At 48.4% G+C, this 25252-nt stretch overlaps 1 protein-coding gene and 1 pseudogene across 1 annotated transcript in view; one reads left to right on the forward strand and one right to left on the reverse strand.

Moving 5' to 3' along the window:
• Window positions 1–25252, forward strand: part of YIPF1 (Yip1 domain family member 1) — a 42293-nt gene that overhangs the window by 1335 nt on the left and 15706 nt on the right. Inside the window, exons 3-8 of the mRNA XM_040978517.1 lie at window positions 8258–8418; window positions 10845–10925; window positions 11122–11209; window positions 20589–20705; window positions 24193–24359; window positions 24599–24781. Coding sequence (XP_040834451.1) covers window positions 8258–8418; window positions 10845–10925; window positions 11122–11209; window positions 20589–20705; window positions 24193–24359; window positions 24599–24781 — 797 coding nt within the window. The remainder of the gene's footprint in view (window positions 1–8257; window positions 8419–10844; window positions 10926–11121; window positions 11210–20588; window positions 20706–24192; window positions 24360–24598; window positions 24782–25252) is intronic.
• Window positions 898–2173, reverse strand: LOC121155264 (annotated as a pseudogene).

Consider the following 25252-nt stretch of genomic DNA (forward strand, 5'->3'; position numbering starts at 1 on the left):
TGGTGCAACAAGCTAAGCCACCACTTGCTATGCCAGCATCCCACGTTAGAGTGCTGGTTGGAGTCCCAGCTGCTCTGCTTCCCTTCCAGCTCCGTGCTGATGAGCCCGGGATGGCCCAAATGCTTGGGTTTCTGCTGCACCTGTGGCAGACCTGGATGGAGTTTCTGGCTGCTGGCATCCACCTGACCCCAAATGTGACTGTTGTGAACCAGCAGTGGGAAGATCTCTTTCTCCTGCATTTCAAATAAATAAGTACATTTTTAAAAATATTTTTTTATTTTTATTGGAAAGGCAGATATTCTGGGTCTCTCATGCAAGTACAGGGTCCCAAGGCTTTAGGCCATCCTCGACTGCTTTCCCAGGCTACAGGCAGGGAACTATGGGATCTTGGTGTATGCAAGGCAAGGACTTTAGCTACTAGGCTACAGCACCATACCCTCTCTTTATTTTTTTAAAAAATAGTTTATTATTTACATAAAAGGCAAAGACACAGAGATCTTCCATCCGTGGGTTGCCCACTCCAAATGCCTACAGTAGCCAGGGCCGGGCCAGGCTGAGGCCAGGACCTTGGAGCTCTTTGTGGTCTCCCATGCGGTGATGGAGCTGCCTCCTAAAGGTACGCACCAGTAGGAAGCCAGAGTCAGAAAGAGGGTCGGGGATCCCCATGCTACGGTTGCTGCAATGTGGGGTGCTAGCATCCCACGCGGCACTTTTACTGCTGCCGCATGTCCTGTCTGACTGCCCTACCTCTGCCACTGCTGCTGCGTGATCTAAGCTCACCTTCATCTTTGGTCCTGATCTTCCTTCTGAGCTTCCTGGTTCCTCCCTTCTACTCTCACTCTGTACTTTATAGCTAGAGTCAACCTTACTTATTTGTTTATTTATTTATTTTAAGGAAGGAAAATGTATTTATTCCAAGATTCATTTACTGGGATTTGTAAGCACCCTTTCCATGGTGTTGAGAATGTGCTAGGGGCTGCTGTGTTTGCCGGCAAGGGCGCCCATCCTCTGGGGGTCACGGGAAGGATAGTGGATTGATCCCGGGGCCCTCATGAATGGAGGGGGCGGTTCCATCGGGTGGAACATGGGCTGTCCACACCTGGGGGTGGCAGCAGTGCCATGTTCACCACAGCTGGAGGACCGCTTGGGGGCAGGTTGAAGTCACTGGCAGAGGCTTCTACTGCTGCAGGAGGAAGAGCTCCCGGCAGTTCCGGTACAAGTTCCAGCTTGATCCCAGGTTCCGTGGTTCCATCTTTCTCCTTTTCCTCTGGCTGCCTGCCATCTTCCCCGCTTGATGTTGAGTCTGCAGCCATTGACAATCAGTTTGTAAAAGGACTTTGGTGCAGCCGCTTCTGCAGCTTGTCACGTGACGAACTGGGTTAAGGCATGCTGCTCTCTGCACGACAGTGATGGTCCAGATCTCTCCAAACTGGTAGGAGCGGTTTCTTAGCTCTGTCTCTGTAATGCTGTCGCCTAGACCACCCACATAGAGGGTGGTGATGGTCTTGTCCTCTGGAGGGTCAGACGGGGCAGCGTTGAAGCCTGCTTGAGGAGCTTGTCTGCTACAGGGTCGTTGATTCCGTAATATCAGTCTTTGCTCTTCTGATCAGCAAGGGGATCATCTGGAGCTGTAGGCTTCTCATGCCTGTCGGGACATTCCTCTCCTCTTTGACACTCTCCTTTGACCCAGAAGGAACAGATGTGGGGCTGATTCCTTTTGAAGTAAGGGGTGGTCTGGGCCAGTTTGAGCAGCATGTCACTGGTGGAGATGGCCTTCCCCAGCATGCCAACAGGCCGTGTCCCATCAGAGTTAGAAATTTCTCTCTGCATATTCTGTGTGTAGTATTCTTTGTTGACATTCTTGGCATGTCATCTTTAAAAGGCAGTCCTGCATCACGAACCTGGATGGGCAGGCCATACTCAAGGTCTAGGAGGCACGTCTGACATTCTTCAGTTTACTGCAGGTCTGGCACACCTCAGTCTTCTTGAAATGCATGCGACCCCGGGGCACCAGTGAAACATTGTGAAGGTCCTGGCACAGATTTTGCATTCCTTTCCATACTTTTCTTTGGTCATTCGGATATTCTCCCAGACACATCTGGCACAGAATAGGGAAGTCTGCATCCTCCCAGTTCTGCCTGTTGTAGGTGTTGGGACCCAGAGAGGTCGCCATCTTAGTCGCACTTTCCACCTGCTTTCAGGACCTGTTCACTGTCTGGCAGTGATGGATCTGATGCCTGGAGAGAGAGTCATGTACGTTTGCTAGCAGCATCAGGCTTTTATGGACAGAGGCTCACAGAAGAGCCTTGTTGGAATTTACATGTCAACAAGAGGGAGTTGATTGATGTATCGAAGTTCCCAAAAGCCTGTCTATAGATCCCATCAGTTGTCGCCACACCCTTGCTTGAAAATATCTGCTTTGTCCTACAGATCGAATCAACTGTCCTCCAGATCCCCTTCTGTTTCGTAAGCTAGGACTGAGGGATGAAGCTAGGAAGAACCTGTTCTTGGAAGGGCAAGAAATGGGGGAGAAGCTAGATTTTATAGTTTACAAAGGCAACTTCACCAGGGACCAGAGACCCTAACTGCCTGCAAATTCAGCCCCAATGTCAGTTTTTTTTTGCCAGGCACACAGCGTTGCATCCAGTACATGGGTGAGCACAACTTGTAGTTGGGTTTGCTGCCCAGTAGTCCATTGCCTCTCTCCAACCAACATACGGTAAGATCACCACCCTCGGGGAGTTGTCGCCATGCTTGTCCTAAGGATCGCAGTTTTTCCTTAGGCATATCACTCCCCCACATTTCCCATTGTAAATATTGAGAAGGAGGAGGCCCTATTTTCACTATTACCACTATTCAAAAGCATAGGGGATCTGGTTTGCTTCTCCAACCATTCAAGTATTCCCACACATATAAAGAAGTGGGTCCATGGGACACACAAGCCTTTTTAAAAGCTGTGATGGCATTACAATTTAAACCTTCATATGTAGGCTGATTATTTTCTTGACTAAGTATAATTGGGGAAAGCAACTATAATTCATGAGGTCTCCAGGGAATATCGAACACTCAGGAATGTCATTGATCAGATTTAAGAGTAAGGTGGCATGGGGTGGTTCTTAACTGCTTTTCTTCTATCTCATCCTCGTCTTCCTCACTGGAAAAATCTGGGAAATCTTGTATTTATTTAATCGGGCAACTTTTATTCTTCTTATTACTTTTAGTTTTGTTTTCAGTCACGTTATGGAGGCAAGGGTTATGCACACATGTAGCTTCTATTGCTGCCTAGTTACTTCTACTCCACTTTTCACTAAAAAGTTACACATAAAAAGCTATGTACTGGGCCTGGCGGCGTGGCCTAGTGGCTAAAGTCCTCGCCTTGAATGCTCCGGGATCCCATATCTGCACTGGTTCTAATCCCGGCAGCTCCACTTCTCATCCAGCTCCCTGCTTGTGGCCTAGGAAAGCAGTTGAGGACGGCCCAAAGCCTTGGGACCCTGCACCTGTGTGGGAGACCCGGAAGAAGTTCCTAGATCCTGGCTTCAGATCGGCATAGCATTGGCTGTTGCGGTCACTTGGGGAGTGAATCATTGGACGGAAGATCTTCCTCTCTGTCTCTCCTCCTCTCTGTATATCTGACTTTGTAATAATAAATAAATCTTTAAAAATAAATAAATAAAAGTTAATTAATTTAAAAAACAAAACCTTTCATTAAAAAAAAAAAGGCTATGTGCTGCACTGATTCTGACCCGGTCCATGTTCCCACTTACCTCTTTCGTTGGGGGTCTCCGTCGGTCGCAGTTTTTGTTTGCTTTTAAGTCCCTGTTCACAGGCAAACTTGGTGCATTAAGCTAATAGTCATACATGTGCACTGCTGACTGATGATCAATAGCTCTGCTTTTTTGTTTGTTTGTTTAAGATTTATTTATCTATTTTATTGGAAAGGCAGATTTATAGAGAGAAGGAGAGAGGAAGATGTTCAGTACACTGGTTTACTCCCCAAGTGGTCATAATACTAGAGCTGAGCCAATCTGAAACCAGGAGCCAGGAGCTTCTTCTGGGTTTCCCACGTGGGTGCAGGGTCCCAAGGCTTTGGGCCATCCTTGACTGCTTTCCTAGGCCACAAGCTGGGAGCTGCGTGGGAAGCAGAGCAGCTGGGACGGGACACAAATTGGCACCCATATGGGATTCCGGCGCATGCATGGCAAGGATCTAGCTACTGAGCCATCACACTGCACCCTTGAATCATCCTTTGAAAGCCAAGTCCAGTCTTGCTGTTTTTCTAGAATCTTCTGCCAGCTCCCACCTCACATTGGAGGCCCCACGTGGTCCTGCCCCCACTACACAAGATTTCAGTTCTGCTGCTCCTGTCCTTTCCCTGTCCTAACCACACAGGCTCGTGTTCCTTACATACCACATTCACTGCACACGTGCAGCTCGCGGTGCTTGCTGTTTCTCTTTGGGACAGTCCTCCGGCTTATAGGCACAATGCTTGCTGCCTTGCTATGTTCTTCTGTACTTCATCCTTTTTTTAAAAAAAATTATTTTATTATTTTTATTGGAAAGGCAGATACACAGAGAGAAGGAGAGACAGAGAGGAAGACCTCCCTAAGTGGCTGCAACTGCACTGATCTGAATCCAGGAGCCCGGAGTCTCTTCCTGGTCTCCCATGTGGTACCGTGTCCAAAGCTTTGGGTTGTCCTTAACTGCCTTCCCAGGGCACAAGCAGGGTGCAGAATGGGAAGCGGGACAGCTGGGAGGAGAACCAGTGTCCATATGTGATCCCAGCATGTACAAGGCGAGGACTTTAGCCTCTAGGCTACCGTGTCAGGCCCCTTTTTTCTTTTTAAAGATTTGTTTATTTGAAAGACAGAGTGGCACAGAGGGAGAAAGAGAGGAATGGAGTTTGAGGGAGGGGAGAGAAAAATCTTTCATCTGTTGGTTTACTCCTCAAATGGTTGCAACAGTAGGAGCTGGGGCAGTCTGAAGTCAGGAGCTTCTTTTGGGTCTTTGCACATGCACTCAGAGGCCCAAACACTTGGGCCATCACCTGCTGCTTTCCCAGGGCATAAGCACGGAGTTGAATCATAAATGGAACATCTGGGTCTGAAATCAACACCCTTAGGGGACACTGCTATTGTAGGTAGCAACTTAATCCACTACGCCACAGTGCTGACTCATGTCACTTCATCCTGTCTGGGAGTGTAGTGGGAGAAAGTTCAAGGGCAGAGAACCCCACTTGTAGAGTCCTTGAGGCACAAGGCCGTGTGCTGCAAAGGGTGGAAGAGGGTCCTGCGTTCTGGGTGACAGGTGAGGGAGGCTGGCACAAAGCGAGGCTTGTGGGGCAGGAGACAGGAGTGGTGCGGGATTGCCAACGATGCTGTGGTGTCACAGGAAGCTTCCCCTTGGAGGAACGGTGCTGTCACATGAGGAAGGTAGAGTTCAGGAGCCTGTGGCTGCCAGGATCATGGTAGGAGAGGAAAGGTGGCACAGGGTAGCTTTGGGTATGCCAGGATGCCTAAGCAGAGAGGGTGGCTGGTAGAATTCAGGACCCTTGCTTGCCCTCGGGTCAGAGACGGGCAAGAGAGTCCAGCTAGTGCAGAATCACCATGGGGTGCCATCTGCAGTCCCTCTGGCTTGGCCTCTTGGCATGAGATGTTGTCCTCAGCACCTCTGGCTGTCCTTCTGAGGTGGCCTCGTCCCCGGAAGGCTTTGCTAAACCCGTCTTCTGGACAAGGTCTTGGCTTCCCCTGAGCTTATTTCTCATGTTGATAGGAACTTGGTAGGCAACCAGTTCACAGAGTTGCTAGTTTGGAAGCCACAACTCCCCTGCCTGTATAATTCTTTTTGTCCACCTGTATGTCAAAGGGCACGTACCCATTGTTATCTGGGACTTAAGTAGGGGTGGTGTTGTGTTATTGCATAACCACTCCTCTCTCAAGCCCTCTTAAAAGCCCGTGCTGGGGAGGGGCTTGCTCTTTTCATCTCTCAAGCACTTTGCTCGCACAGCCGCTTCCTCCCTTGCTTCCTGTGGATAGACTGTGAGGATGGAAGGTAGCCATCTGTGCATTACTGTTTCCCTTCCTGGCTCACTCTCCATGAACATGGGCCATGTATATCTGTAGTCCTCACTCTCAATAAACCTTACCACCTGCTTATGTCGTGTTGGTGTCTATACTTGAAATGTCATTTAAGTAAGAGGCAGAAATCAAGAAATAAATATTTGGCCCAAACCTGGACCACAGCAGGGTGGCCCTGTCCTTGCTCTGGCATGTCATCCCACCGGTCAGCTGCTGCTTTGAGGGTATGCAATTTGAGTGGATCTTCCCTGTTCTGATTCTCTCTAGCAAAGTCATGGCCATGTTTTGAAAAGTTAGTGCCTTTTCCAGTTAATAAATGGCAGCTATAACAATATGTAAGTCAGAGTACAGAGAGAGAGGGAGAGACAGAGCTCATCCATCTCCTGGTTCACTTGCCAAATGGCTATAATGGCCAGAACTGGACCAGACCAAAGCTAGAAGCCGCGAACTTCTTCCAGGTCTCCCACATGGCTGCAGGAGCCCAAGGCCTTGGGCCAGTCTTTGCTATTTTCCCATGCCATTAGCAGGGAGCTGGATGGGAAGTGGAGTTGTTAGGACTCAAACTAGCGCCCTAAGGGATACCAGCCCTGCAGGTGGAGGACTAGCCTGTATACTACCGCACTGCTCCCCACCAAAGTATTTATCATTCTTGCATATATCTCTGAGATAGGAATTCCTCACAGTTTATACCTGAAGAAACAGAGAGGGAGGAGGGGAGTGAGTGGCTGAGGTCACGGAGCTCTGGAGCTGTGATGCTCAGTGCTGGAAGCTGAGGCTTGAGTAACTGTTACATAGTAACCACCCGATTCTAGTCACTTGGTTTTCTCCAGAAGACCTCCCTGTAGCTGAGGCAGTCAGTGTGAACTCAGTTCTGTGAGGGCCCCAGCTCTTGCCATGCCAGGAATGGGAGCTTCGCACAAATGCAGCAACACTACGTGGAGGGTTCTGGCGCTTGTTACTGGGGGATGTAAATCAGTAAGGTCCTTTTGGAAAGTGGCGCTGCAGTGTGGTTCCAGAGCCTTGCAAGTGTCTGTGCTGCTTGACCTGCTAATTATATTGGTAGGTAACCTCCAGCTTCCCGCACACCCACATTCCTTGTGTGTTTCAAACACTGCTTCAACCAGAAGACATTTTTCCCCCTAGGTGATCCCCAGTAGACAAAGCAGATCACAGAATGCTTTTTGGTAGTGTGATCACCTCTCAGAGCGATACGGGGCATCCTGTGGGCACATGGGAGGTATTTGTTGAATGAATAATAGAGTGTCCTGTGCACAAGTCTCACTCTGTAAAGAAAGCAAAATAGAGCAAAAATATTAAAGGTGTTTGCCTCTATGTGGTGGGACCCAGAAGGATTTTTAGTTTATTACTCCCACCCTCATTTTTGTTCTTAAATTTTGTATAGTGGTTACATAGAATTCACTGGGGAAAAAAGTAAGTTCCATTACAAATTTTTTAGCTGGGGCCAGTATTGTGACATAGCTAATCAAGCTGCCATCTGCAGTGTCAACATCCCATATAGACACCAGTTTGAGTCCTAGCTGCTCTACTTTCCACCCAGCTCCCTGCTAATGCAGCAAAGGCTGGGCCTAGTCCTTGGGTCCCTGCACTCATGTGGGAAACCTGGGTGAAGCTCCAGGCTCCTGGTTTTGGCCTGGTCCAGCTCTTGTGGCCACTTGGAGAACAAACCAGTGGATGGAAGACCTCTGTTTCTCTCTGCCTCTCCCTCTATAACTCTGGTTTTCAAATAAATAAAAATAAATCTTAGAAAAATAAATAAATCTTAAAAAAATTTTTTTTTTCTTTTTGCACTAAATCAGGAGGGCGGTTTTGGTTGAGCCAGATTCCGTGCTAAGGATTTTACTTAGATAAAATTCCTCATTCTCCCCAAGTTCTTTGACCTAACTGGCCTCTCCATTTTACAGGTGGACACACCGAGGTTTATGAAGAATGTTGCTTATTTAGGCTCACATGGTTAGGAAGGAGCTGATTCGGGACTAAAATCCGTTTTCCTGTGGTTTTGCAGTCCTTTTTCTGTGTGGGGTTGACTTCTAGAAGGGGCTTTGTTTCGAAGCCTTTTGTGGCCTGTGTCAGAGAGGGTCCGCAGCAGAGCTGAGTTGGACGGCTTGTGTTGAATTTGGCAGCAGAACTTTTCTAAGGCTTTGTGCTCTAATTCCTTCCAGAATTCAGCGATTCCGCCGCTTCTCTAGCAGCCCACCCTGCTGGTGCCCCAAGTGTTAAAGAGCCTGCTGAGACCCCAGACGACCATGCAGGACCCCCAGGAGGCCTGGGGAGAGAGGAGGACGACGAGTTACTGGGAAATGATGACTCTGACAAAACTGAGGTTGGAACTTGTCTTTGAACTTTTTTCCCTCTTTCTGAAAGATTTGTTTATTTAAAAAGACAAAGTGACAGAGAGGGAAGAAGAGGCAGAATCTTCCATTCACTGGTTCACTCCCTAAATGGCCACAACAGCTGGGGCAGGGCCAGACTGCAGCCAGGAGCCAGGAACTTTATCCAGGTCCCTTGTGGGTGGCTTGGGGCCAAGCACTTGAGCCATCTGCTGCTGCCTTTCTGGGTACATTAGCAGGGAGCTAGGGCCAAAGCAGAGCAGCCTGGATTTGAATAGGCACTTTGGCATGAATGTTTTAAAACTTGTTCATGGGACCTGGCACAGTAGCCTAGCAGCTGAAGTCCTTACCTTGCATGCACCAGGATCCCATCTGGGCACTGGTTCTAATCCAGGCTGCTCTGCTTTCCATCAAGCTCGCTGCTTGTGGCCTCGGAAAGCTGTTGAGAATGACCCAAAAAGCTTTGGGACCCTATACCCATTTGGGAGACCCAGAAGAGGCTCCAGGCTCTTGGCTTCAGACCAGCACAGCACCAGCCATTGCAGCTGCTTGGGGAGTGAATCATCAGACAAAAGATCTTCCTCTCTGTATATCTGACTTTGCAATAAAAATAAATAAATCTTCTAAAAAAAAAACAACTTGTTAATGCATTTGCTCATCACCTACTGTATGTCCAATACAGTGCCAGGCGGTGGCAGCAGAGACTGACAGCGTGCCTCTGCCTTTCAGGGGGAAACAGGCACGTGCATCCTTATGGTCTGTGCAATGGGCACAAGCAGAGGGGAGTAATGGAGGGGGGTCAGGGTGAAGGGTAGGTGACCTTAGCAAAGAGAACTTTGTTGCTGAAGTCACAGAGGCATGAAATTATGTGGCACAGAGGAGGAATACCACCAACACTGCCTTAAAAAATTTACTTATTTATTTGACAGGCAGAGTTATAGAAAAAGAGAGATTGAGAGAAAGGACTTCCTCCCATTGGGTCACTCTAGGTGGCTGCAACAACTGGGGCTAGGCCAAGCTGAAGCCAGGAGCCTGGAATTCCCTGAGTCTCCCACGTGGGTGGGATGGCCCGAGCACCTGGACCATGCTCTGCACTCTTCCCAGGAACATTTGCAGGGCACTGGATTGGAAATGGAGCACCTGGGACTCAAACTTGTGCTCATGGGATTCCAAGATGGCAGGTAGTGGTTTAATCCACAATACCACAACACCAACGCCCAGGAATACCTCCCATCTTCACCTAAATTGGAAGCAAACTGTAGGTCGAGACAGGAGATGAGGTTTCCCAGTAGGCCAGGTTTTGCCGCAAGGATGCACTGTGTTTTGACAACTACTGGGAGCTGTTGAAAGAGTTTAAACAGTAAGACCAGGCATAAAGATAGGTAAGGTGCAGAAGCCTGTGGCTGGGCAAGAAAATGAATCAGAGTCCATAGCTCCTGAGACAGATGAGAAGTAGGGTTGTCTGTGCCAGGGCTGGGCTTGATGGGCCCTTGAGATGGGCTGAGGAGAACTCCAAGGAGAACAGGTGTGGGCTTGCGTGGGTTCACAGTAACAGGCTCAGGAGGAGGGGGGCTTCCGTGTGTACATTGCTGGGTCTCAGAAAAACTGTTTCTGCTGCTATTTGATGAATTGAATCATGACTGACTGCCCAGAACCCGGTGCACCTGCAGTGCTTGAGTCAGACACTCCCACCTGAGCCTGTCACTCAGGGGAAGACAGACATCTTCTGCTCCATTCTCCCTGGTGGCTCCAGCAGCGAGGGCTGAGCCAGGCTGAAGCCAGGAGCCAGGAATTCCATCCCAGTCTCTGACGTGGGAGGCAGGGGCCCAGGCGCTTGGGCCATTCTCTGCTCCCTCTTCTTCTTCTTTGTTAAGATGTCTATGTTTATTGAAAGGCAGAGTTACGGAGAGCATGGGCAAGACCAACAGTTCTCTCCTCTGCTTTTCTCCCCAGATGGCCATAGTACTAGGAGTTGGGCCCATCTGAAGTCAGGAGTTTCATCTGCAACTCCCACATGGGTGGCAGGGACCCAAGCACTTGGCCATCTTCTGTTGCTTTCCCGGACACATGAGTGGAAAGCTGGGTCTGAAGTGGAGCAGCTGGGACCCTAACTGCACTCATGGGGGATACCGGCGTCCCAGGCTCAATACCGGCCCTAGCCAATCTTTTTAGGTAGGGGAATATGGGTCTGAGAGGAGCCTTGGGGTTCACTGAAGTTTCCCCATAGCAGGGGGCCCAGGATTTGAAGCCTGCTGGTCTGATGTGTTCATTCCTGTGTGTAGCTGGGTTGGGTGTTGGTCTTTGGATGCAGGTGTGTGGGACATTTTAATTTGCCATTAGTTCCCTCCATCCTCCTCTCTCTGCAGTTAGGAGATTGTGTCGCGGTTCACTGTTTTTTTTTTTTTTTAACCTCTTGCAGTTACTTGCCGGACAGAAGAAGAGCTCCCCCTTCTGGACGTTTGAATACTACCAAACCTTCTTCGATGTGGACACGTACCAGGTTTGTAGAGTTGCAGAGCCCTGGCCTTTTTGGGTAGCTGAGCTGTTTCCACAGTGTTCAGATGCAGTGAGTGGCTTTGTGTACCGGAAGTGGTCAGACAGAAGGGATGGTTTGCATGTGGAATTTGGCAGTGGTTGAATTTATTACATTCCTCATACAAAAGAAAAAGCCTAACGTGGACTACCATGTTTTCTAGGTCTTCGACAGAATTAAAGGGTCTCTGTTACCGATTCCTGGAAAAAACTTTGTGAGGTTGTACATCCGCAGCAACCCTGATCTCTATGGTATGTGTGTTGCCTGCTGCCACTGAAGGCCAGGAGATGTTTGGGCTGCCTGAAGAGTGGAGAATTTCACAGTGGGCAGTATATGAGGATTGGTGGCTTTAATTTACAGGGGATTTGGTAGGGGGCTGGGGACCAGAGGAGGCAATTTCACACTTTCCCCTTGATGTGCTGTGTCCCAGCAGTGTCTTCAATTGAGCTAGCTCACCTAACATTTGGTCATAGGCACCCAGAGTCTGAATTGGGAATGGTGCATAGGGTTGTGAGATGGTGGTATCCTCAACCTTTGTGCTGGTTGAGAAAAGACAGGAGACCCAGCCGGTGCACTGGAGGCAGGAGCCCAACAGCTTTGACCTTGCATGTTTTGAGGAAGGAGAAAGCTAACTACAGCAGGCATTTTGGTGTGCAGTGCTGCAGTGGTACCTGGCTGTGCTAGGTGGTGGTGCATTCTTGGGGCAGCCCCTCAAAGAATAGCTCTGCTTTTCAAGTGAGGCAGCTGAGGCTCTGTAAAGTTCATGACTAGGTATGCCCAGCCTTCAAGGACATTCAGCCACCATTCTACTTGTTGATGAAAAGAAGTGAAAGATGCGTGAGATGCTACCATGTGCCAGTCATGATATGATCAAGCTCCTACAAGACTATGGTTGGGGTGGATGTAGAGTCCGGTGGGTGATTCACCTGTGTGCTGTGTTGGAGTACCTGGGTGTGTATGCTTCAGCTGTTGATATGACTCTGAGTGCTTGCTCTCTGTGTGTGCATGTCTCAGAGATTTCAAAAAAGAAGGGAAACGGTGGGTGTTGTGTCACAGTGGCTTGGGCTGAGCTGGTACCATGTCTGTGGTACCAGGCAGAGGACTTGGCACCAGGCAGGTACTGAAAACAATTTTTAAAAATTTATTGAAAAATAAAAAAAATGACAGAGTAAAGGAGGGAGAGAGAGAGAGAGAGTTCTTCCATCTGCTAGTTCACTCCCCCAAGAGACCACAATAGTCAGGATGGGGTCAGGCTGAGGCCAGGAGTCAGAAGCTACATCCAGGTCTATTGTGTGGTGATGGGGATCCAAGTCCATGGGCAATCATTTGCTGTCTATAGAGCGCCCAGGATTGGAACCGCCTTGTTAGCATTGCAAGTAGCAACTTAACCTTCTGTGTCACAACACTGCCCTTTAATGGAGGGCTTTACTTTGTGCTCAGCCCTGTGGTGTGAGGCTGAGGATTTCAAGCAAGGCCAGAGCGCACAGCCCTGGGGTGTGAGCAAAGGCTGACACCTGTTGAACACCTTAGGTGTGCCGAGCATGGAGATAAGCACTGATAGATTCCATACTATATTATTTCTCATAATCCAAGGCAGCCTGATCACGCAAAAGAGGGAACCAAGTGTCAGGTACGGCTCACCCACAGGCACAGCACTAGCTACACAGAGAACACATACAGGTTCTTGCTGTGTGCTAGATGCTGTGTGTAGCATGGACCAGGTAATCCTCATCACATCCCATGTTCTAGGCAGGTGCTATTATCATCCCCTTCTATCTTTAATGATTAGCTCTATTTTAAAAATTATGAATTTAATACAGAGAGAATGCTTTCATCTTCAGGTTCACTTCCCAAATGCCCACAACATCCAGGGAGGTTGAAAATGAGACCCAAGTTCCCCAGCGTTGGCAGGGGCCCACGTCCTTGAAACATCATCCTCCTAGGGTCCACACTAGTGCGAAGCTGGGAATTCAATCCAGGTACTCCTGTGTGGGCCTTGATTGTCCTAGCCAGCATTGTAACAACTCGGCCAGATGCCCCCTCCACAGCCCTAATTCATAGATGCATACACTGTGCCACAGAGAGCTGCTTCACCCACCTGGGTTTATACAGTTGGCCAGTGGATGAGCTCCGTCCTCAAACCTACACCGAAGCTCAGCCTCAGTGGGCTGTGCTGCCTGTCGTAATCAAGCCAGGGCTTGAACTCAGAGTTTGCTGCTTCTGCTGACACGAGCAGCCTCCTGAGCTCAGACACAAGATGACACAAGGAGGCGTTTCAAGGTCAAGTGTTCTGTAGCAGAGTGCAGGGCCTTACGTAGAGGGTTAGAGGAAGGTAGTCAGGGAAAAAATGATAGAAAAGGCATGCCGTCTTGGGACGAAAGTTGTTGATTTTCATTCCAGTTCAGCTACAAGTGAGTGTTTGTATTCGACAAAACAACCCAGAAGTAATGTGAGATAAATGCATTAGCCACAAACCAGAAGGGATAATTGCAATGCACATAACTGATGGAGGAGAAACAGTGTAGGTATAGAACTCATAGATTCCAGGAATGAAGCAAGCATCTCTTAGGGAAAAACAGAATTCACAGAGGAAGAAACCCAAATGGTCAACAGGTCTATATCAGGATGCTTAGCCTTGCCTCTCATCAGGGAAATACAACTAATGCAAGATAGGGGTGGCCGCCACTTTACCAACCTAAGCAAGCTGCCTTGACTTTGCTCACTTATTCAGTTGATGCAACAGACAGACAAGAACACCTGCCCCTTGGCAGCTTATAATCTACTGAGCTTAGCGATGGACAAGGCTAGTAAGTATGTGGAGTTGCTAGTGACCACTGCTAAGATGAGATGTTCGAAGCAGAGAGGACGGACAGGCTTCTAGCCTAATGGGTGACAAATGGGTGCCAACTCAGAAGGTCTGTATTGGATTCCCGGCTCCAGCTAGGATGCCAGGGTTCTACCCCGGGAGGCATGATGATGGCTCAAGACTTTTGTCACTCCATGTGAGAAACCTGGCTTCTGCTTCCAAAACTGGCTGTTGTGAACACTGGGAGATGAACCAGTAGCTGAACGCTCTTTCTCTGTCTCTCTGACTCTCAGATAAGTAATTTTAAAAAAACATACAGGAAGGACATGAAATGTTTGTATAAGTGGGTCGACCTGAAAACTTGTTTTTTTGGAGGGGAGCGGGAGGGGTTGTTATCTTTTTTTTTTTTAAAAAAAAAAAAGATTTCTCTAGTTAGGGCCAGTGCAATGGCTCAATGGCTAAATCCTCCTCTGTAAACTCTGGGATCCCATATGGGGCTGGTTCATCCCCCAGCTGCTTCACTTCCCATCTAGCTCCCTGCTTGTGGCCTGGGGAAGCAGTGTAGGTTGGCCCAAAACCTTGGGACCCTGTACCCACGTGTGAAACCTGAAAGACTCTCTTAGCTCCTGGCTCCTGGCTCCTGGCTCCTGGCTCCTGGCTCCTGACTCCTGGCTCCTGGCTCCTGGCTCCTGGCTCCTGGCTCCTGGCTCCTGACTCTTGGCTTTGGATCAGCTCATCTTTAGGTGTTGCAACCATTTGAGGAGTGAATCAGTGGATGGAAGATTTTTTTCTCTGTCTGCTTCTCTCCTTAAATCTGATCTGCCTTCCAATAAAAATAAATCTTAAAAAAGAAATTTCTTTCTTTGTTTGAAAGGCAGAGTTGTGTGCAGAAGAACAGATTTGTCCACTGACTCACTCCCTGGGTGATCCCATGGAGCTGGGCTAGGCCGGTCCCTGGAGCTGGGTCTCCCACACAAGTGGCAGAGTTCGATGTGAGCAGTATTCTGCTGCTTTCACAAGTGCATTAACAAGGAGCTGCCCTGGAAAGTGGAGCAGCCAGGATTTGAACCAGCATTCACATAGGATGTTTGTGTTGCAGGCCATGGCTAAACCTGCTCTGCCACAACCCTAGCCCCTGCTTTTTCATTATGTTAGGCTTCCTGTCTCCCTTCCTTCCTCCCATCTTTTCTTCCTTGCTTGCTCTTTCTCCTTTCTTCCTTCCTTCTTCCTTCCTTCCTTATTTTCCTTCCTTCTTTCCTTCCTTCCTCTTCCTTCCTTCCTTCCTTCCTTCCTTCCTTCCTTCCTTCCTTCCTTCCTCCCTCCCTCCCTCCCTCCCTCCCTCCCTTCCTTCCTTCCTTCCTCACTTATTCTTTCATTCTTTCCTCAGACCATTTTCTCTTGCATTCCCAGACACATTATCAGGGAGCTACTTGGGTAGTGGAGCAGTGGGGACTTGAACAAGTACACATATGGGATGCTGGCATTATCGGGGACAGCTTAACCCACTATGCCACAATGCAAGCCCATTAGAACTATCTCATAATACAAAATATATAATAGGAGGTTTCAGTAACAGAGGCAAACTATATTAAGGCTCCTGTCCATCTCTACCCTGTATTGAGAGGAGGAATTAGGAAGAAAAGGGGCAGAGAGAGGTGGTGTAGAGCCACGTGCTGGTCCTGGGGAGGGGTGGGTGCTGTCTCTGGAGTCCAGGCCTCTTGTGGGGTGTCAGAGAGGGGACAGAACCCGAGTCATGGTGGGCTTTTGTATCTGTGGGCACAGTTGGGATTGGGTCCTAGGCTATGGGGGGAGTTCACAGAAGGGCTCTAAACTGGAGACATGTCGTCGCAGCCAAGGGGACAAGCATGCTAAGGATCGGGAGCATTTTCTTGCTTCTGCCTGATGGTGAGTTACTGATTTGGAGGCAGAGAGCGTGGGTGGGCAAGCGTGAGCACCTGTCAGGCCACCTGCAGGTCTCCTCACCGGCTGCTCCTGCACCAGGATAGTTCCATTGCTTAGGATGGGGGTGCCCAGAGAGTCCTGGCCCAGTGTGTAAATCAGCACAGCTGTGCTGTTGGCCTCAGGATGAATTACCACCTGCTGGCAGGGCTCTGCTCTCTCTCTGGCTCTTTCCATCTCTGCAGCCTCAAACTTCCTTAGCCTGGGAACCATTTTCTCTGGCTTCTGCATCTCTTCTCACATTGTTTTCTCTTCCCAGCCTGCTTGTCTCCCTCAGAGCCCCCTCCCCCACCCTGCCTCACATCACTTCGCAGGCCCCTCCCTGCTCTTCTGTAGACCCCAGCTTCAATATCACTTTATCTGTGAAAACTTGCAATTATATTTTTGAGAAAGATTTATCTTATTTTTTAAAAGATTTATTTTATTGCAAAATCAGATATAAAGAAAGGAAGATCTTCTGTCCAATGATTCACTCCCCAAGTGAACGCAACAGCCGCTGCCGTGCCAGTCTGAAGCCAGGAGCCAGGAACCTCCTCCAGGTCTCCCACACGGGTGCAAGGTTCTAAGGCTTTGGGCTGCCCTTGACTGCCTTCCCAGGCCACAAGCAGGAAGCTAGATGGGAGGTAGGGCCACCAGGATTAGAACTGGTGACCATATGGGATCCTGGTGCATTAAAGGTGAGGACTTTAGCAGCTAGGCCACCGCGCTGGGACCAGAAAAACATTTATTTTATTTTTATTGGAAAGTCAGATATACAGAGAGGAGAAGAGACAGAGAGGAAGATTTTCTATCTGATGATTCACTCCCCAAGTGACCACAATGGCCGGTGCTACGCCAATCTGAAGCCTGCTGCCCAGAGCCTCTTCCAGGTCTCCCACATGAGTGCAGGGTCCCAAGGCTTTGGACCAACCTGCACTGCTTTCCCAGGCCACAAGCAAGGAGCTGGATGGGAATTGGGCCACCGGGATAATGGCACATGCTAAGCTACTGTGCCGAGTCTGCAATTAGATTTTTAAAATTTGTTTATTTTATAGAATTACTTATTTATTTGAAGGTAGAGTTACAGAAAGAGAGAGTTTCCATGCACTGATTCACTCCCTGCAACTCCAAATGGCTGCCGTTGCCAGTGCTGGGCCAAGTCCTTCTTGGGTTCCAGCACTTGAATCTGCTGCTTTACTCAGGTGCATTAGCAGGGAGCTGGGGAGGAGGTAGAGTAGCCAGGACATGAACCAGCACCCATATGGGATGCTGGCACCACAAGTGGAGGGTTTTTTTTTTTAAATTTCATTTTATGACAGTTTCATAGGCCTCTCTATTGAGTTCCCCCTCTACCCATAATGAATTCCTCCATATTGTTGCAGTAGTACAGATCATATCCAGTCCTGATTCCTTCATTGTGGGCATGGACCATTTTGAAAGTCCAGCATCTTATTGTTCAGGTAAATTCAACAGTTTCATTGGGAGACCATCCCTGGTCTTTTCAAAAGTAGAGCTGGCAGAATATGATCCCCTCCAATGAGAAGCCACTACACAACTTCAACAACAGATTACAACATCATGAAGTTAATAGACAAGGCATTGAGTGGCCAATATGTTAGAAAATGCAAGTACTTAACCACATCCTGTGACTACTTCATTGACATTTCAATTTTAATTTATACACAACTGGATGCTATATACCTTAAAATGGTTATAGGGTATTATTCAGCTGTCTCGTGTCTATTTTCATTTTTATATTTAGCAGCATATAGTATTCAAGTGTGATTTCTACTGAACTTTGCGAATTTTAAGATAGTCCAAACAGGCTTATAACTCAAACATGCCAAATATGAACAGTTGAGGAGCAGAACAGTTTTAGGAGGGGTGTGCGGAGAAATCTTCAATATCTTAGTGAGGAATAGTTAATCTTTGTGACCTATCTAGTAAGGTACATGGGAGTTCAAGCTGACTGTTTCCTGTCTGTTCTAAGCTTTCCTTATTGGTTTCTGTCTGTTTGATCTAATTTTTTTTGGAGGCGGGGCTCCAGAGTGACTCTGATGGTCATTGCAAGAGAGGGTGGGGAGCCAAAGTTGTAACTAGGTAAGGACCAGAAAAAGCTCCTGTCCCGAATCCCGAAGGAAGTTTACCATTCTTATGTTTCTGAGGACTGCTCAGGGCTCCTGGCTGTTGTTCCGATAACATTAGATCCTGTGAGAAAGGATCTGGGCTTCTTCCATCCCATGTGGGAGATCTGATAGAGAACCGATGACCTCAGAGTTCTCAGCGTACGAGGGCATTCCAATTCCCCATGGTCTCCTTGGCCGTTGGGATATAGTCCTTGGTGTCCATGCTGATAGTCCTTGGTGAGGATCCAGGAGTCTTCAGGGTTGGGATACAAGCCTCCTCCTGTCCTCCTGCTTCACACTGGGGTCCCCTCCTGCCCTGTGCATATGACCAAGGCTGTCAAGATCGCTCTTGGATCCCCACTGTATGTCTTTAACAGGCGGAAGTTTTACTTGCTGCACCACAATGCCAGTTCCCCGATTAGGTACTTTATTGTCTCTCTCCCCAGCATGCCTATGTTTGACTGTGCTTGAGGCAGTGCTGTGTCCCCAGCCTCTCGCCTGGGACCTCGAGGGCAGTGGGTGCTGGTAACTGTCACTGCTATCTGATGTTTTGTACTAGTTTACCGTTGGGCGGCTTGCATGTGTGTGGCTGGGTCATCTCAGCCCATCAATACAGCATAAAGTCAGCTTTGGTTTTGCATCTAACAAAGCTTTTTGAATGTTTATTTTTTGTGGTTGATTTCTTATATCTGTCTTTTGTAAGATTTTAATTTATTTATTTTACTTTTTAATTTACTTGAAAAAATTACAGAGAACAGAGAAAGAGAGAGCTTCCGTCCTCTGGTTCACCCTCCACACGGCGTTAGTGCTGGAGCCTGGAGTTTCAGGGCCTTCTGTGTGGGTGCAGGGGCCTAAGCACTTAGGCTGTCTTCTGCTACTTTCCCAGGTGCATTAGCAGGGAGCTGAACCAGAAGTGGATCAGGGCCTGGCACCATGGCCTAGCGGCTAAGTCCTCGCCTTGAACGTGCCAGGATCCCATATGGGTGCCATTTCTAATCCCAGCAGCTCCACTTCCGATCCAGCTCCCTGCTTGCGGCCTAGGAAGGCAGTCAAACCAAAGCCTTGAAATCCTGTACCCGTGTGGGAGACCTGGAGGAAGTTCCTGGCTCCTGGCTTCGGATCAGTGCAGCACTGGCCATTGTGGTCACTTGGGGAGTGAATCATCAGATGGAAGATCTTCCTCTCTGTCTCTCCTCCTCTCTGTATATCTGCCTTTCTAATAAAAATAAAATAAATCTTTTTTTAAAAAAAAAGGAAAAGAAACATGTTCCTCATCCTCTTAATGTTTAAAAAAAAAATGGATCAGCCAAACTCAAACCATATGGGATTCCGATGTCACAGGTGGAAACTAACCCTGTGAATTCCAGCCCCCATATTTTTTATTTAAATAATGTTTTAAGGATTTACATTTTTCAATCTTTTATTATTATTGTTGTTGTTGTTGTTGTTGTTATAATATAGTTCCTTAGGCGCTGGGATTTCTTCTACCCCCTCCCGACCCTTCCTCCCTCCATATTATCACAACAATATAGTTCCTCACAAACAGTCATAAGGCCATCACTGAAAGTGATTTATTTGTAGAAATTTATTTGAAAGGCAGAGTTCCAGACAGAGGAAGAGAGAGAGAAGACAGAGAGAGGTCCATCTTCCATTCACTGCCTCATTTCCCAATGGCCACATTAGCTGGAGCTGGACCTGGTGGAAGCCACAAGCCTGGACTTTCTTTCTAGTCTCCCATGTGGGTGCAGGGACCCAAGCACTTGGGCCATCCTCCATTGCTTTCCCACCTCTTTAGCAAGGAGCTGGATCAGAAATGGAACAGCTGAGACTAGAACTAGTACCCATATGAGATGCCAGCACCACAGGCAGCTTTACTTACAACAGTGCCAGTCCCCATCTGCTGATCCTTAGGAAAGGCAGTGATAGGGTCTTTAGATTCTGTGGAGTCCAAGGCAGAATGGTGCACGGCAGGATAGAATGCATGTTCTCTTCTGTATGAAACACACGTGCACACACATAGATGTGTGTCTGCTTGTATGTGGCTAGAATGTTTCTGGCATGAGTCCAGAAACTGGTTGCCATGACAAGCTCTGGGGGCGGTGTGAGGAGAAGGGAAGCAGCTCTTAGGGCGCAGAGATGCAAGGGGAGACCACTCTTCTGTGTAGTCTGTCTGTATCTCTTGAATACTGAGCTATGTACAGGTGTTACTTTGTCACCGAAAAAAGAAAAAAAGAGACTGACTCTCTCTCTCTCTCTCTCACACACACACACACACACTGGACCAGCTGACTAGTCTAAGCTAGCTCTGTGCTGTGATGTGTGTGCCCTGCTCTTTGTTTACCCTGCAGAAGGACCTACCTGATTTAACTCACTTTTCTTTGGTCTTGGCATTGGGTGGTGTTGGGGTAAGGGAATTCATCTTTGCTTCTTGAGTTCTGATGGAATACAAATGCAAAGTGGCAGTGAATGTGTGTGATGAGCCTCCTGTGCAAGCCGCTAGCCACACAAGTCAGTGTCCGCAGTCACCTAACTGGGGAAGATGTTTTGTCCTTTGGATGCTAATCCCCGGTCTTTCAGGCAGCTAATTAGTGAGTTGTGCTGTTACCTTTTAACAAAGAAATTCCCCGTAAACTAAGTGCTGATGACATCTAAAAATTAATTTTTGCTTGTCTACATGAAAAAAGAGAGGGAGATAAATTATTCTGGAGACACCAGAGAGCTTCATTTTCTTGTTTCTGAATGTTCTGCTTTCCTTTGCAGGCCCCTTTTGGATTTGTGCCACACTGGTCTTCGCCATAGCAATTAGTGGAAATCTTTCCAACTTCCTAATACATCTGGGAGAGAAGACATACCACTATGTGCCAGAGTTCCGCAAAGGTTGGTTAATGGCTCATGTAGATCCTGCCATAGAGTAGGAGAGAGACAGAAGAGAGAGAAAGATCTTCTGTCTGCTGGTTCACTCCCTAAATGCCTACAACACGCTGTGTTGGACCAGCATGAAGCCAGAAGCCCAGTACTCCAACCGGGTCTCCCACTTGGGTAGCAAGGGTTCAAGCATCTTAGACTGTCCTCTACTGCTTTTCCAGGCACATTTGAGGGGAGCTAGACTGGAAGTGAAGCAATCAGAATTTGAACCAGCACCCAGATGGGATTTCAATGTTGCAGGTCGTGGCTTCTGCCTGTGCACCTTGCCAGCCCCACACACTGAGCTCTTGGGCCATCTCTTGGTGCTGAGGTCTCCCCCTTTGTTGTTTAGAGCTCCAACACAGCTACTGGCTTAGATTCTCTTAATCCACATATTTTGTTTTCAGCTGTGATAAAATACAATAACATAGTATGTATAGTTCAGTGGTGTTAAGTCCATTCCCTATGTTGTGAGCCCACACAGTCTTTGGAAAGCCATAGGGCAAGCCCAGTTGCACTTAGAATCTATTCTAAGAAAAATGCATAAAATAAATAGAAGCAGTATGCATGAAGGCCTCCTTTGTAGCATTATTCCTGTTAGAAACAATAGGGGCATTGTCACAGAAGTTCTGATGGTCCAACCAGCTGGCAGAGTCTCTAACTGCTAATGATGAAGCACATAATGGGCCCAGGAAAGTTGATAGTTTATGCCAAAGCTTGCTCCATTAGCAGCTTCGCCAAAGGGAAGATTGCCAATGACAGGGTTCCAAGGAGAGAAGCAGAAATAGGTGTGTCCTGGTGACAGGCTTGGAAATTGGCATCCTTGTTGTTTTGTTTTGTTTGTAAGAGACGGTGCTGCCATCCTCTGGTCACATCCAACATACCCATAAATCCTGGGAGGAAGTAGGAAAGACACTGAAGCTGGGAACATGGTGCTCCAAGTCTCCCCCATGTGTGGCAGGTTCCAGCTATTGAGCCATCGCTGTGGCTTCCCTGGGCATGTACAGCAGGAAGCTGGAGCTAGGAATCAGATACTCCAACATGGGGTGCAGGAAGTCCTCACTGCATCTTAACCACTGGGCCTAATCTCTACCACTTCGTTCTAGGGGTTTTATTTGTTTGTTGAAGATTCACTTATTTTCATTGGAAAGGCAGATTTTTAGAGAGAAGGAAAGACAGAAAGATCTTGCATCTTGTGGTTCACAGAGCTGAGCTGGGACAGTCTGAAGCCAGGAGCCAAGAGCCTCTTTGGAGTCTCCCACATAGCTACAGGGTCCCAAGGCCTTGGGCTGTCCTCCATTGCTTTCCCAGGCCACAAAGAGGGAGCTGGATGGGAAGAGGAGCAGCCGAGACATGAACTAGTGCCCATATGGGATGCTGGTACTTAGGGGATGGAGGATCATCCAGTTGAGCCATTATGCTGGCCCCTCTAATTTTAAAGTTTCCTTTCCTGGTTGTGTAGGATTTGAATAGTTAAAATAACAGTGCTGGAATGTGGCAGTGACAGTCACCCAGGAATACGTGTGAGCTTGTAGGACACTGAGTGCTTCCCCCAAGCCCTGCCTTGCTCCCTGTGTACTCTCCTGGGGAGAGGCTACAGGTAGCCAGGGGAAGAACTTGACCCTCGAGCTAGAGCCGTGGCTGAAAGATCCTTCCTTCGTTAGTTTCTACCTTTTGGGGCAGTTGTTTTATTCCTTTTGGCCTCAGAGTTTTCCTTAATAAAATGGAAATAATAGTGCTTGTACTTTAGGCTATTATAGAAATTAAGAGTTAGGAGCTCAGCCCTATAGTATAATGGCTAAATCCTTGCTTTGCATGTGCTAGGATCCCATATGGATGCTGGTTCATATCCTAGCTGTTCCACTTCCCATCCAGCTCCCTACTTGTGACCTGGGAAAACAGTGGAGGATGGCCCAAAGCCTTGGGACGTGGTGCCCTTGTGGGAGACCTGGAAGAGGCTCTTGGTTCCTGGCTTCAGATCAAGCCATTGCAGCCACTTGGGGAGTAAGCCAGCAAATGGAAGATCTTTCTGAACTCTGTCCTTCCTTCTCTTTGAAAACCTGGCTTTCCAATTAAAAACAAATAAATCTTGGGCCCGGCGTGGTGGCGCAGTGGTTAAGGTCCTCGCCTTGCATGCCCAGGATCCCATATGGGTGCCGGTTCTAATCCCGGCAGCCCCCTTCCCATCCAGCCCCCTGCCTGTGGCCTGGGAAAGTAGTCGAGGACGGCCCAAAGCTTTCGGACCCTGCACCTGCGTGGGAGACCGGGAAGAGGCTCCTGGCTTCGGATCAGCATAGCATCGACAGTTGCGCTCACTTGGGGAGTGAATCATCGGACAGAAGATCTTCCTCTCTGTCTCTCCTCTCTGTATATCTGCCTTTCCAATAAAAATAAAATAAATCTTTAAAAAAAAAGAGTTAGAACATGTAAGGAGTTTAGCATTTGTACAGAAGAGTTCTATGAGTGTGACTTATTGCTATCTGTTTAAGTGTGTGAGAGAACTTGTGTATCCTCCCCGCCTCCCTCCCTTCCCTTCCCTTCCCTTCCCTTCCCTTCCCTTCCCTTTCCTATCCATTTTCTCTTCCCATCTGCCTCGAGGAGTCAGACTCCAGACTCCATCAGATAACTTGATTTGGATTTAACTCAGTGAACGTTATCTGTGAGATTGGAACTCTCCTTCAAGTAGCTCAGTAGCCAAGTGAGGGAAGATAGACAGGTGAGTAGCTCTCTGGCTGGTGTGTGTTAACCTCTGGTCAGGTGCGTGTGTTGGTGGCTTGACACAGAGTGACCTGCCCTGCCTGATGATTTGGAACCCCAGAGGGTCTTTATCTGTCCTTGCCCTCTTTGGCTGGGCACTTCAGTGGCAGGAAGTGATGTTGTGTATGGACCAGTAGCTCAGTTGCTGGCCCTCTCAGGGCGGCCCAGGTGTTTGGGCTCCTGCTATCTGTATGGGAGACCCGGATGAAGCTCCTGGCTGTAGTCTGGCCCAGTCCTGGGCACTGCAGGTCTCTTTCTTTCTAACTCTGCTTTCCAGCTAAATAAATTCATCCTTCAGAAAAAATGAAATATAGAATCAATTTTAAAAGAAACTAGTGTTGCTCTTGCTCTTGCCATAATGAGAAGGGGACAGTTGGCTTTTCCCTGGTTGAAGTGCTCAGTATATTGCAACATGATCCTTTGAAGTAGTTTAGTCACATAATTCAAATTCCTTCCAAACATTAGTTGTCATTAAAGGACTGATGACCACCACGTGAGAGACCCTTGGTCATCACCACAATGCTGAGTGCCAAAGACTCATTCATGCAGCAGGCGTTTAGAGTCCTTGCTTCATGTCATCTTCGGGGCTGGCTCAGGGTGAGATATAGGCTAGGGTCACGAGCCCAGGCTGGGGACCTGAGGATGGCAGGTGTGGGAAGTGCTCTGAGGAAGGAGGCTGAAATGGGTGTCTTGGTGTCCTCAGTGTCCATAGCGGCCACAGTCATCTATGCCTATGCCTGGCTGGTCCCCCTGGCACTCTGGGGCTTCCTGCTGTGGAGAAACAGCAAGGTTGTGAACATCGTTTCCTACTCGTTCCTGGAGATCGTGTGTGTCTATGGGTACTCGCTGTTCATCTACATCCCCACAGCGGTGAGTATCCTGTGTGATAGCAAGAGTTGGGAGTGAGCAAGGGCTGAGCAGCCAGGTGCCTGCCCCACCCTAGGGCCCCTGTTGTGGAGGCCTTGGGTTCAGCAAGGGCTGGGGCTGCCCTTCAGCTGGCAAGGCAGAAGGGGTGGAGTGGCAGGTTGACTGGGGTGCCTCTAGCCACCTCGCTGGCCCTCTGATATGACTCGAAGCAGCCCTGCCTCCCAGCCTTTGTCTTCTTTCAGATCCTGTGGATCATCCCTCAGAGAGCTGTGCGCTGGATTCTGGTCCTGATCGCCCTGGGCATCTCGGGGTCTGTGCTGGCGATGACGTTTTGGCCAGCTGTTCGCGAGGATAACCGGCGCATCGCCTTGGCCACCATCGTGACGATTGTGTTGCTGCATATGCTTCTCTCAGTGGGCTGCCTGGTACGGTCTCGTTCCCAGGTTCTGTTGCTGAGTTTTCTGTCTTTCTATCTTCCCTCCTTTCTTGCTCTCTTTCTTTCTTTCTTTTTTTTTAAAGATTTGCTTGTTTTTATGTGAAAGGCAGAACTACAGAGAGAGGGAGAAACAGAAGGGAGAGCTCTTCTTTCTGCTCCCCAAATGGCCACAGTAGCTAGGACTGGGTCAGACCAAAGCCAGGAGCTTCCTCTAGGTCTCCTACACAGATAATAGGGACCCAAAGGCTTGGACCATTTTCTGCTGTTTTCCTTGGTGCATTAACAGGGAGTAGGATTGGAAGTGGAGCAATCAGGACTCAAACTGGCATCCATATGGGATGCTGAGAATGTTGATGTTATAGGCTACAGCTTAATCTGTTCACCAGAATGTTGCCCCTGTCAGTGTGTTGTTCACGTGCATGCTGAAAGACCTCAAACTGTTAGAATGAGTCACTTAAAA

Source organism: Ochotona curzoniae, unplaced genomic scaffold, assembly GCF_017591425.1.
Source record: "Ochotona curzoniae isolate NIBS_2020 unplaced genomic scaffold, NIBS_Ocur_1.0 contig_291, whole genome shotgun sequence".
NCBI lineage: Eukaryota > Metazoa > Chordata > Mammalia > Lagomorpha > Ochotonidae > Ochotona > Ochotona curzoniae.